Source organism: Clarias gariepinus, chromosome 21, assembly GCF_024256425.1.
Source record: "Clarias gariepinus isolate MV-2021 ecotype Netherlands chromosome 21, CGAR_prim_01v2, whole genome shotgun sequence".
Lineage (NCBI taxonomy): Eukaryota > Metazoa > Chordata > Actinopteri > Siluriformes > Clariidae > Clarias > Clarias gariepinus.
Genome location: NC_071120.1, coordinates 5,142,264 through 5,155,789, shown reverse-complemented (window position 1 = coordinate 5,155,789; position 13,526 = coordinate 5,142,264). Strand labels below are relative to the sequence as shown.

General features: G+C 41.2%; 1 protein-coding gene across 3 annotated transcripts; it reads right to left on the bottom strand.

Moving 5' to 3' along the window:
• Positions 1-239: 239 nt before the first annotated feature.
• Positions 240-13,303, bottom strand: LOC128509421 (BOLA class I histocompatibility antigen, alpha chain BL3-7-like). Of its 3 annotated transcripts, XM_053481162.1 has the most exons (6): positions 13,195-13,299; positions 13,046-13,112; positions 5,027-5,275; positions 2,441-2,713; positions 569-850; positions 240-486 (listed from the first exon to the last, which is right to left on the bottom strand). In XM_053481162.1, exons 2-6 carry the CDS (start codon positions 13,110-13,112, stop codon positions 320-322), a joined length of 1,038 nt encoding a protein of 345 aa, XP_053337137.1. In that variant the 5' UTR covers positions 13,195-13,299; the 3' UTR covers positions 240-319. The 3 variants fall into 3 exon arrangements, with proteins under 3 accessions (XP_053337137.1, XP_053337136.1, XP_053337138.1); XM_053481161.1 differs by having other exon boundaries at positions 13,046-13,303; XM_053481163.1 differs by having other exon boundaries at positions 569-805; positions 13,046-13,303.
• Between the last annotated feature and the right edge of the window lie 223 nt (positions 13,304-13,526).

Genomic DNA, 13,526 nt, shown 5'->3' with positions numbered 1-13,526 from the left:
TCCCACTGTCACACTTTAGGAGTTGTTGGAGGAAGAATCTCAATCAGAGGCTGTAAAACATTCACATCCATCACAAAGTGACTAAATACTGTGTATAAATAATGTAGTGGTTTTAAACATCATTTATGGATTATAAAGGTTCACTTACAGGGTTTGGGTGGAACAGCTCTGAAGCCTGAAACACAGATGGAAAGTCAGTTAGTATCAAATCTGTCTACTGGATTTTCTTTCACAAGACGTTTAGTCAATATCAGCTTATTGTCTCGTCTAATTTATCAGTTCAACTTAAACAGAAGCAAAATATTCATCAAATCCCCTTTCAGGAATTAGAAAGTGTAAATCTGTTCTCTGAAAACTTCACATCTGCCTCCTTCCTCCTCTCACCAGAGTTCTTATTCTTCCAGACCACAATTCCAGCAAAGAGACCGATGAGAGCCGCGACTACAGGAGTGATGATAGCAATCCTTACTCCAGCTGATCTTCCACCTGTTAAATCAGCACAGAGTCTTTATTATCTGCTGCAGCAAGAAATCAGCTTTCACTCTCTACAGCTCTAGTTTATTAGGACCTTTTGGTACTTCTCGCACTAACTCCTTCTCCAAGCTGCTGTGCTGAACCACGCAGGTGTAGGTGTGTTTCTGCAGCTCCTCAGCTGGGACTTTCAGAATGATTCTCTTCTGGAAGCTTTCATCCTGGTTGGGTAACGTCTCTCTGAGCTCCACGTCCTCATGAACGTCCTCTCCGTCCTTCTGCCAGGTGATGTTTAGTGCTTTGGGGAAGAAACCTGTAGCGTGACACACCACCTCTGGAGAAGGATAGTGTTTATGTAACACAGACACCTCAGGAACAACTGCAGAGACACATAGAACTCAGTTTTACAACACTTTCAGTATTATTATGTACTGTGGAAATAACTACAGTGTGCGCACATGTGTGTGTTGTAGGGTGAGAATTTAATTACCAACAGGCTCTGTGAGTGTGTGTGTGTGTGTGTGTGTGTGTGTGTGCACACTGTGAAATCACTCCTCTAAACAGATTGATCTCTTTTACTGTTGCCTTTTTTCCCCCTTCCCGAGGACTGCTGTTACTAAAGAACACTTGGACACAAAATAAAAGATGCTTTACGCACACACACACACGGTTACAATGTCATAGTTAACAGTAAACGCTCACACTGTTGACTATACGAGTGACGCATGCGCTCTGAGACTGAGCATGGTTTTACTGTATCAGAGTTTAATGTTTAACTCCAAATTAAATTGAACAAAAAGCTAAATGTGGATCAGATGATCAACTGTTGAGACCCCTTGATTGGAGCAGCCAAAAGAACAACGTTACTGAGCAGCAGGTATCTCTGCCATTCACCATTATTATTTCTAAACAACCTGAGCAAATACGTCAGTCCCACCACACAGGATGAAAACGTGTGAATTGTTTAGAGTGTGACCTGTAGGATTATAAAGACACGGTGACATTTAATGTCTCAAATGTCTTAAAAGTCTCAAAAGTCAACATGACAAATTGAGCATCCACAAGCACGTGGGTCCACACAGGATTTCTTACATGCTTGATTTCCACTAATTTGCACTTGTGTTATTGAGAGACTGGTGTAAGCGTGTGTACTGAGTGGCTGATGCGTGAATCGTAGTTCATAACTGAATCAGCGTCTCCAGTATGTATACCATCACGGTGTGTGTTGGTGGACCACACTGGTGTCTCCCCACAGGTCAGCACTCATGAACAGACTCATTTCTAGGTTTAACCATCACATAAATAACAAACTCGCCCTTGTAAATTGTGGTGCTGCAGCCTCTGTTTCATGTTTTTCCCTGTTCGTGTATCTGACATGTGTAACCTTACCCACGTCTGAAATGTCAAATGTTTTACAGCACAACTTACACTTAGTGTGTGTGTGGGGTCAGTGTGTTCTGCCAGACATAACTGATGTTTAAAAGCCACATTTCTGAGGCTGGACTTCTCTGGCATGTTGGCACAACAGGTTTGTTACCTGCTACTATATTTTTATTGTAAAGCTATCTATATTTCCATAACTTTTCCAAAACTTTAAACAAAAAAAAAAAGTATTTAAAGGGTTTGTGTGGCTTTTGGGAGGCATTTTGGCTAGAAGTGTTGCAAAAACATGACTAATGATATTACTGTGTTTTATAGAGACACACTGACTAATCTACCAGAGGTCTGAACTGGACAGTTTGCTGATCAGCCTCGGATAAATCACATTCTGTCACAATCACGCATGAGCTTCTAAGCGGCCCAGCAGAAACGCATTTCTATTGTGTTACACTGGTATCAAAAGTTGTGTTAAAAAGCCTCTAGTCAGAAATTTTCTCTAAATTCTGCAAACAAATTAGTTTCAAAAGAAATTACACACATACACACACAGATACACACACACACAAACACACACACGTCCACATATTACCTTTCCTCTCAAGAGACTCCCTGCCCTGAGACACAAACTTCTTTAACTGATCAATACAGTTAGTCTCCAGGAAATCCTTCCAGTGTTTAGCCTCTGTGCCTTTAGGATCCCAGTCGTTTATAAAACTCTTAGCTTTATCATTATCTGCAGTCCAGGTTCCAGTTGTCAGGTTCAGATTAATAAAGTCTTCTCCATCATAACTGTACTGATCGTATCCTCCAGTGGTGTTATCATCATCGAGCTCACAGCCGTACATCTTCAGTACAATATGATCTGCAGACAGACAGTTTAGATGAGTTTCCAATTCATTTTTACTGAAGACAATGTGTATAAGAACATTTAATATCTGTGAGATTCTACACTGCATGGACACACAGCTCTGTGTGTGTAAAGAGAGAATTACAGTCTGTAGAAGGTTTAAGACTAAAGGGTACTGAAAAACTATTTAGTTTAATAAACTGCAGAGACTGAGTCCCAGGGACCGGGATGATAGAACCATCTGCTGTCATTTCTTGCATATTGTAGAACCACTGTGTATAATAAAATACAGAGCTTGTGGATTCACAATAAGTGAAATGTATTTTTACTGAAAATTATGAAAGAATTACAAATTCAACTTTAATTTTTATATAATATATTATAATGTACAATTAAACCTTGGCCTGCGAGCATAATTGTGCCTGAAAGAGTGCTTGAATACCCAAACATTCGAATATCGTTCCTTAACTCAAAAATATTCAGATAAATATATAGATTATATTATATAGATTCATATACAGGGGCAGACAGACAGACAGACAGACAGAGGGGAGGGGCTAATTCCACACACACACACACACACACCACCTGCAGGCAACAAATGGAAATGCTTTGTTTTCTGTCAGGATTTATTTTTACTTTTTTCTTTAAAGGTAAAGTGCAAATTAATTTGTTTTATTTTTACTTCATATTTTGTGTTAATTATTTTTATGTATTTTTTTGGGGGGGGCTGTGAAACAAATAGTTCGATTTTCTATACAGAACGAATTATGCTCGTAATCGTAATACAAGGTCCACTGTATCCTGTAATTGATTCCTGTCCTGAAATAACAGGCACTGACCCTCTGGAACTGTTTGGTTATTTTAGTATTGCTTTCAAGTGTGAATGTTTATGGGAATTAAATCTGTCTTTGCTGCCGTATCTATTCACAGTTGTGATAAGTGATTAATGTCCCATCCCAAAAAAATCTGTTTTATTAATCGTCTTTATAAATTTTCTTTTTTTTTTAAACCACATCAACTATTTATGAAACTATGTTATCAACTATGTTGGCAAGAACTGCCTGTATATTAAACATACTGTTTAGGGCTGCCTGGACAGACTGAAGCAGTCAACGCTCCACCTGGCGGATTTACACAGCATTGCAATCATCTTATTAGAAAGCGCATGGGGGCGTTTATGGGGTGGAGCATCGTTAACTGCGTCATAGCGGGGGATCACATTCCGTGCACGGATCATGTTCAGACTTATAATGGTTCGCGGGGGTCCGGTCATGGTCCAGGCAGCTGTTTGAAATGGCTTCATATGTAACACTACCAGATACTATCAGGAAGGTAAATAAATTTTAGGCCATTTAAACTGAAGCATTGCCATGTCTTTTTATTGTTTTGTCCCTGTTAAGACATTACAAAAACTATATAAGTAAGAAACTTTTTAGTATGAATTTCAAAGCACGAATTTGGGCATTTCATTTCATCATTATAAAAATAATATGAAGCACATATACACACATTCATCATGAAAGATCTGTTGTGAAACAAAATTAAATTCATGTTTGCTTCAGCAATGGAAACAATATTGTTTTAGGCTAAGGAATTATACACAGTTCTTCGTTGTACTTGGTCTGGCTTTTAGATAAAGTATTTCCATGCGCCTTCTGGCGGATATTTGGTGAAGCACAACACATTTATTTAAATTCCCGAATGTTGCTTGTGGGATTTCGTGGCACGGTGCGTGCCGAATTGTGGCATGTCACAGGAAAAAACACGCTTATTCTTAATGGCCACCTCTGTACAATAGTCTACTGTGTTTAAACAGAAAAAAAGAAGCTTTGTGGGTCTTCACAGTGGATCGTCCAATACACACACAACTTCTGGCACAGTTTTTACACCGAATACCCTCCCTGACACACCCCTCCCATTGTACCAGGGCTTGGGACTGGCACTGCATGCAGTACAGTAGCTGGGTAGTACGGGGTGTGGCAAGCCGAACGGCAGGGCTCGAACCAGGATCGTCAGATCCCCAAACTAATAACCGCCTGAGCCACCACTCCCCAGTCTATTGTGTCTATATTCATTTTAAAACACGTACTGTACGAGCACAGAGGCACTGAAACGCATTTTATTTTTGTGAAACATTAACCTTCAGTATGACATGACCTAGATTACAATATTTATTGTAACTAGTGTTCTTTACGCACAGTGAGTCGACTCATCTGGCTTGGAGAGAATTTATTGAAAAGTACAAAAATTCATGGAGGTATTTTAAAAAATGTTGGTATTGCGAACATGTGTGTATTAGTGCTAAAAGTCCTGAATCTGTTTTACCTTTAGTGTGATTAAATATCTGCTTTGCTCGATGCACAAAGACTCGGATCCTTTCATGCTGGTCCGTCATATGCTGTGTTTCACTCTTCCAGTAAAGTGGATCATCATCTTCAATCTTCTTCATCCACTCCGTCCGTGGGATCATCTTACCGATTTTGCTGTCATAGGACACAACCTGCTCTTCATCCACCAGACTAACAGCAATGAAACGCCCAGCGGCGGTGTAGAGGTACTGCAGAGAGTGTCTTCCTGTAAAAGTTCACATAGGTTCATTAACTAATCACATATAAAACTATAAAGTTGCATAAAAAAAAAAGAAATTAAAAAATAAAAAAAACAGGATGATGTCACAAACACCTACAACACTGACTGACTGAGGACACAGTGTGGGGTAAAATTTACCTAAACAAGTGGCTGTAACTTGCTGCCTCAATATTTATTGTACACACATACACACATATATATTGCATAGAAAATAATCCTCCAGGCTTAGTCTCATTTGTTTATAGAAATACCATATACCAATATTCAAGCACTATTGGTTGATATTAGGTGGGTTAACTTAAATACATATAGAAGAAAAGACTTTAGACATATAAGGATTGCGAGTGATTCAGCTGTATGGACATCTAAAGAAAGTTCATTCCACCACGTCGGTGTCAGGGGGCAGAAAACATGACTTTTTATGACTCTTCAAAGACTTTACAGTGATCCCTCAGTGTAGAGTAACTGAGACCTGAATAACATGATCCCCGTGTGAGCATGGAGTGAACAGTCAGCTGTGTATAATTGTGTTGGCTTGAGTTAGGGAGAGGGGGTCTTAATTTTTTACATCACAAAAACCTGGCATTTTTAGGGTGTTGACTTTTAACTGCTTATAACTTTACTTTTACTCAATATTTAAACTGTTGGTACATTTATGGTGCAGGTTTAACTTTAGGCAAATACCCAAATACAGTTAAACCAGGGACTGCGAGCATAATACATTCCAGAAACGTCCTTTCCATACTGTATATCAAATTACTTGTAAACCAAACCAAATTTCTTCATGGAAACTCAGATGGTTTGTTCCACAACCCAAAATATTAATCTAAAAATAATTAATAAAAATATAAAGTTAAAATAAAACTAATTACAAACTACGACTTTTACAAACACACACACACACTAATGGAACCAGTGTTTCACAATACAAAATTTTGTCTGAAGAACTTGCCTAGGTACCACTGAGACTGGTTTATGGTTTTTCAACATATGAAACGTAAATAAAAGTTATCATTGAACAAGAGACTTCTGACCAATGTACAGACAAAACCTCTCTTCTATTTTCACACACACACACACACACACACACACACACACACACAGAGGGAGCAGAGATTACACTATCCCTGCTTACACCAAGCAGCTATTGTTACTGCTATTTTGTTCCTTTCCTGTCAGAATGATGCGACGTGCAATATTGCTTCTCATTATGGCGCCGCGTAGCTCACGTGGTAGCAGAAAAATTTAAGTAAAACATTAAACAAATTCACAATCACAGTACTAAAATCACTGTGGATAGAATGAGAGAAACTGTTGACACTGTTCATTGGCTGGGAAGGAAGGGAAACGCTGCATCTTAAATGTACCCAAAAGCCATAATCATCCAGTTCAGTATGAGGACGGTATGAGGACGGTCCGGGACGACGTCTGGAAGAAATCGAGGAATGCAAGAGTTTGTAAAGAGATTTAAGGAAGACTTCTCCAAAGAAGATCGGGAGGCTCGAGCCAAACTGTGGCCACTGGTCCAGAACGCCAGGAGTAAGGGGAAGAGAGCATTTCTGAAGGAAGGCTACGCTCTAAATGACAACCAAAGAGTGGACCCGAACTGACTGTGTGATTGTTTTTCACCTCTCAGGTTTGCTAATGTTAAATCAGTCTTAATGTTTAACACTATAAGCGCCGAATACCGGTCATTTGTCGGCAAAAAATAAAAATACTTCACACTCAATGAAATTCCAGGACCCTCCTTTCATGACTTTTCCTAGATCTGTGAGCTTAATCACCCTGCATGCCTACATTTTCAAAATCACACCAGTAAAAGCCAGTATAAAGCTATTTTGCTCTTATTTAGGTGAAATTGCTGACAGCTGCGCGCCGGTCATTCCAACCTGCGATTCTCATTTTTCTCAGCAGATGGCGGAAGGGATCATGCATACTATCTATGCGTCATTCAGTGCGTATATGTAACTATCTCAGGTTTCATTCCATATATGCAGTTTATATATATATATATATATATATATATATATATATATATATATATATTGTAGCGTTTTTACGCCGGGAAGAATGCTGGAGAGACAAGTGAGCTTATTTGCTACCCAATGCAATGGCTGGGAGTACTTTATTAAGCACACAGCATGTAAGGCATGAGTAGCACCTTCACTCAGGAGCCTACATCCAATTCAGCACTAGCTTGAACTGGAGCACATTCCACACGTCACACAATCACAAGACACACTTCTCACACAAACAGGGCCGAAGCCACTAACCCAAACACCTTTCCCCATCATGGTGAACACACACCGACATCCCCGCAAGGCATGCTGGTCGTCAGCCGCCGCCCCGCCCACGCCACACTGCCCCCACCCGAGCTGTGACCGTCCCTGGTCACCATGACGAACTCCGTTTCGGAGGCGTGGAGGCGGTCGGCGCTGGCTGTGGGAACGCCGGCGTCCTTTGGCAGGTGAGGAGTGAACGCAAATGTAGTCCTGAGGCGGTCTGGCCTCCAGAGTTCGATGGTTCCCCGGCGTGCGGCTGTGGAGGCGCAGGACGGTCCCGGTGGGGCAAAACTCGTGCCCGCCCTGCCGACCGCACCCGGTAGATGACATCGGAGAGCCGAGCTGGCTGTGAGTGTCCACGCCCATTCTGCCTGGCGATGAGCGGTTCACAGTTCCACAACCCGTGGGAAACAGTGGAGCCGATGTCCACGAGCGCCCGCAGTAAGACGCCGTCCGGCACACAGTCGAGGTAAAGCCCCGCGGGGCTCCCCAATCGTCCACCCGGCGCTAGTTTAGCGGCTGCTGGTGAACGCTGTCCCTCAGGCCTGAGAACGTTGCAGCGGTAGTCCGGCTGTCCCTGGCCTCGGCGTCGTCGCGGAATCTCGGAAGCGGTGTCGAGGCCTAGCCGCGACGGGTAGCCCTGTCCCCGGCTAGGTTCACCTACCAAGCGCCACTGAGCTGCGGGCGGTCGCTCGGCTCTTTCGCCGTGATGTGCCGCCATTATGGGCTCAGCGCGCTCGACCTCGCGCAGCGCCTCCTTACGATCACCCGCGCCGTCGCCTCGCCGCGAAACGTCGGAGAGCTGCTCGTTGCCTAGCCGCGACGGGTAGCCCTGTCCCCGGCTAGGTTCACGAACCGAACGCCACTGAGCTGCGGGCGGTCGCTCGGCTCTTCCGCCGCGATGTGCCGCCAATATGGGCTCAGCGCGCTCGGCCTCGCGCAGCGGCAGTTCGCTTTGCCGGCTAACAGCGCACGGAGCTGTATTTTGCTCTGGCGCTTGCGCAATGCCAGCCTCCGCCCCGAGATCCAGCGCCGGGATTTTCTGCTTCCCGCTCCGTGTTGGGTGACGTGGTGTGCTCGCGCTAGCTCCGCCGGAAAAGCGCTTCTTCAGCGCGAGTAGTCGCTCCGCTACTCGGCGGCCCGCTTGGATTTTTAGAAGGTCCTCCTTTGTGCGCTCGAACCCGTTATTCTCCATCCCACTTCTGACACCAATGTAGCGTTTTTACGCCGGGAAGAATGCTGGAGAGACAAGTGAGCTTATTTGCTACCCAATGCAATGGCTGGGAGTACTTTATTAAGCACACAGCATGTAAGGCATGAGTAGCACCTTCACTCAGGAGCCTACATCCAATTCAGCACTAGCTTGAACTGGAGCACATTCCACACGTCACACAATCACAAGACACACTTCTCACACAAACAGGGCCGAAGCCACTAACCCAAACACCTTTCCCCATCATGGTGAACACACACCGACATCCCCGCAAGGCATGCTGGTCGTCAGCCGCCGCCCCGCCCACGCCACAATATATATATATATACACACACACACACACAGTACAGGCCAAAGGTTTGGACACACCTTTACTCATTCAATGTGTTTTCTTTATTTTCATGACCATTTACATTGGTATATTCTCACTGAAGGCATCAAAACTATGACTGAACACATGTGGAGTTATGTACTTAACAAAAAAAGGTGAAATAACTGAAAAAATGTTTTATATTCTAGTTTCTTCAAAATAGCCCTTTGCTCTGATTACTGCTTTGCACACTCTTGGCACACCCCACTTTTCAGTTATTTATTTGTAAAAAATGTTTGGAATCATGTATGATTTTCGTTCAACTTCTCACGTGTACACCACTTTGTATTGGTCTTTCACGTGAAATTCCAATAAAATTGTTGTGTCCAAAAAAAAATGTTTGTGGCTGTAATGTGACAAAATGTGGAAAAGTTCTAGGGGGCCGAATACTTTTGCAAGCCACTGTATGTGCCCTGATTGTTGAGGGTTGTTGCACTGACTGTTTTATATAGGACACAGGACTGCTCGTTCCTGCGCGTCTTCTTCATTTTTTTTTTCTTCAATAGTTCTATAGACGTGCTTTATGTTATCTTTTTTCTACCGTTGAATGTTAGGGGACTTAAAAACATTGTGAAGCTTTAGAAAATGTTTCTTTTCTGCAAGGAGCAAAAGGCTAACTGTGTCTTTCTGCAAGAGACTCACTCAGCGGAGACTGACAACGTTCTGGAAACTACAGTGGGGAGACCCGGTTTTCTTTAGTCATGGTACATCTCATTCAGCTGGAGTAATGATTTTATTTAATAGGTTTCTGGGTAATGTCATAGACTGTAAAAGGTGATTTTGATGGTCATTGGCTGATGGTGGTGTCAGAGATTAATGGTTCAAACTACATTATGTTATGCGTGTATGGTTATACCAATAGAGCTCAGAACAAAAACTTCTATCTTTCCTCTGTGACAAATTGGAGCAATTGAAGTTAAGCTATTTAGTTGACAAGGTTATTGTGGGAGGAGACTTTAATATTGTTCCTGACCATTTTTTAGACAGTTTTCCATTTAGGGCGTCATGTCACATCTTTGATGATACTATTCTTAATTTGGTTACCAAAGTCAGTCTGTGTGACTACTGGAGACTGGGTATACTTGGTTTAATTCATCTAATAACGGTCAATGTTCCAGGATTGATTACTGGTTAATTTCAAACAACTTGATCAATGATATCTCCAAGTGTGATATTTCGGCTTCTCCTCTAACTGATCACTGTATTATTTTCTTTATCCATCTCATTAACTAAAGAGGGACATCAGACTCTTATTTGGAAATGTAATAACAGCCTTCTGCATAATGACAATTTCTGTACTGACGTGAAAAATCTAATTGTGGAAAGTAATCAACTAGAAATGTCACGTTTGAGCAAATGAGAATGGTTCAAATTCAATGTTAAACAGATGGCAATTAAAATTAGTAAACCAACATGACCAACAAAACATTATTGAGGGCATAAACAAACTGTGCTGCAAACAGGATTTATCACTAGACGAACGAATACAATTACACAATCTTAATTGGACAAACTGTTTTTGGAGAAAGCAAACGGTGCCTATGTCCGTTCAAGAGCCCGAAGGATTGAGGAGAGGGAGAAAAACTCTTCTTATTTCTTTAATTTAGAGAAGCAGAGACAAGCTAAAAAGAATATTCAATCATGAAATATCGAGGAGGTTACAACCGATGACCAAGACCAAGTAAATGAGGAAATATTACAGTTTTGTAGTAATCTTTATAAGTCAAACTATTCGGCGGAGAATGGTATTGCATTTTTTTGAAAGTTCTATTGGAACATTGGATGAAGATTTAATGGTTCTTATGGAGGGTAAACTCGTGATTGAAGAGCTGGATGAGGCAGTCAAACAGATGCCTAGGGGTAAATCACCAGGCATTGATGGGTTAACAGTGGAATTTTACTCCTTTTTCTGGCAAGACATTAGATTAATGCTCTTTAAGGCGTATCTAGAATGTATCTCATCGACAAATCCTTCACCCACAATGAAACAAGGTCTCATCACTTTAATCCCAAAACCCAACAAAAAAAAAAAAATTCTATTTAATAATTGGACCCATAACCTTTCTGTGCAATGATTATAAACTATTGGCTCATGTTTATGCGAACCATTTAAACACATTTAGTGGATGAATGTCAGTCGGCTTTTATAAAAGGAAGAAATATACATAATCCTATTATACTGGTTCTTGAAATGATTGATTATCGACACTTAATCAAGACTGAACGTTTGATGTTGTTTTTGGACTTTTATAAGGCCTTTGATACTGTTGAACATCCCTTTTTGGTTAAAGCCTTACATCACCTGGGTTTTGGGGTAAACTTTTGTAATGTGATCGAAATGTTTTACAACAATATCTGTTTCTCTTAACCCTGGAATGACACCTAGGTTTGAGGTGCAGCGAGGTATTCATCAGGAATGCCCTATTTCCCTTAAATCGCTCGGACCTGACACCCATAATGTGGTTGTGCACCATCTTGCTGGAAAAACTCAAGGAACGTGCCAGCTTCAGTGCATAAAGAGGGAAACACATCATCATGTAGCAATTTCGCATATCCAGTGGCCTTAAGGTTTCCATTGATGAAGAATGGCCCCACTATCTTTGTACCCCATATACCATATTATGAGTGTCAGGTCCGAGCATTCCTAGATGAACAGTTTCCTGGAAAGTGGATTGGTCGTCGTGGGCCAGTTAAATGGTCCCCAAGGTCTCCCGATCTGACCCCCTTAGACTTGGGGTCATCTGAAGGCACTTTTCTATGCTGTGAAGATACGAGATGTGCAGCACCTGAAACTACAGATACTGGAAGCCTGTGCTAGCATTTCTCCTGCGGTGTTGCTATCAGTGTGTGAAGAGTAGGAGAAGAGGGTTGCATTGACAATCCAACACAATAGGCAGCACATTGAACACATTTTATAGCTTATTTATAACATTTTATAACTTAATTAATAAACTTGTAAATAACTCATGAAAAAATAAAGTTACGTTAAAAGTACACCATTGTTTTTCTTGTGAAATTCCCAATAAGTTTGATGTGTCACATGACCCTCTTCTTATTGAAAAAACAAAAGTTGTATCCAAAATGACAGACTTCAAAATGGCCACCATGGTCACCACCCATCTTGAAAAGTTTTCCCCTTCACATATACTAATGTGCCACAAACAGGAAGTTAATATCACCAACCATTCCCATTTTATTAAGGTGTATCCATATAAATGGCCCACTCTGTATATTTAAGGAATTAGGAGGAATTTATTTTTTATTAAAATGTGACTTTGAGATCAGTAAAGTTCCTGTTAAATTATCCAGTTTTCATAAACAGATCCTTTCTTTCTGGAAAATAATGTTTACACACAAGTTCTCTCCCCACAAGTCAACACTACGGAACAATAGAGTGATAACAGTTAACAGAAAGTCATTGTTTAATAGAAACTGGTTTAAGAGTGGTATTTTGTTTGTGACTGACTTATTGGAGTCAGATGGTATTCTGTTGGATCATGTATCTTTAATTTAGGTTTTCCACAGAAGGAATACAGGACGGTTTGTCGTGCTATCCCATTGGCTTTAAGGCAGCTACTATGCAACATAATGTTATATACAGTATTTATAATATTTATAACTAAGCTTTAAATATTCGGGGATAAAGACAGCACTGATTTAATGTTATATATATATATATATATTCATCTTACTCGTCATTACTTCCTCACAAATCATTTCCAGCGACGCCACTGTGTGTAGAGATGCAGAACCGAAAGTAAGAACAGGCTTCGTCTTTGTCACTCCGCCATTGTGTACTGATTAAACTCTATTCACACAATGTTCTACAAAACGTCCCACTAAATCATACAGCTTCATAATTATTTAATACTTTATGTCTCTAAACTCACCTGATGATGAAAGATGAACACATGTGATGATAAGCAGAAGTTTTAGTACAGCGCTGCAGTTCTCCATCTCACCTCGCAGACAGAAAGAAACAAACAACTAAATAAAAATATCTCCCAAATCCGTTTTAATACTGTATATATTTGCTTACTACAAACTACTGATGTTATTTATGACTCCTAAGCTTGTGTCGAGCGGAAGGTGCGTTGGTAAATGAAAGCTCGCTTCAAGGCGTGTGTTGGTTCCTGAAAGTCCGTAAATCCCGGCGGGGGGGGTCTGAGGGTTGCCTCCCCCCTCCCCCCCAAAAAAAAAAAACAATCGCACTCTCTATTTTGAAAAATATATGTATGTATACCTAAGATAATTGTGTAAGTAAAACAAAAAAAAAGAACATGCAAAAAAAAATGCCGTTAGAAACAGTTGAGTTCCCTGTTCCGGGAAATTCAGTTTCCCTATGTTTCCCCGGTCGCGCGCAGATTCAAA

Coding starts and splice junctions, on each gene's coding strand:
- LOC128509421 (XM_053481161.1), bottom strand. CDS start 13,112: ATGGAGAACTGCAGCGCTGTACTAAAACTTCTGCTTATCATCACATGT. Junction 5,276..13,045: donor TGTTCATCTTTCATCATCAG/GTGAGTTTAGAG, acceptor GAACTTTTACAG/GAAGACACTCTCTGCAGTAC. Junction 487..568: donor AGTGCGAGAAGTACCAAAAG/GTCCTAATAAAC, acceptor CTGATTTAACAG/GTGGAAGATCAGCTGGAGTA.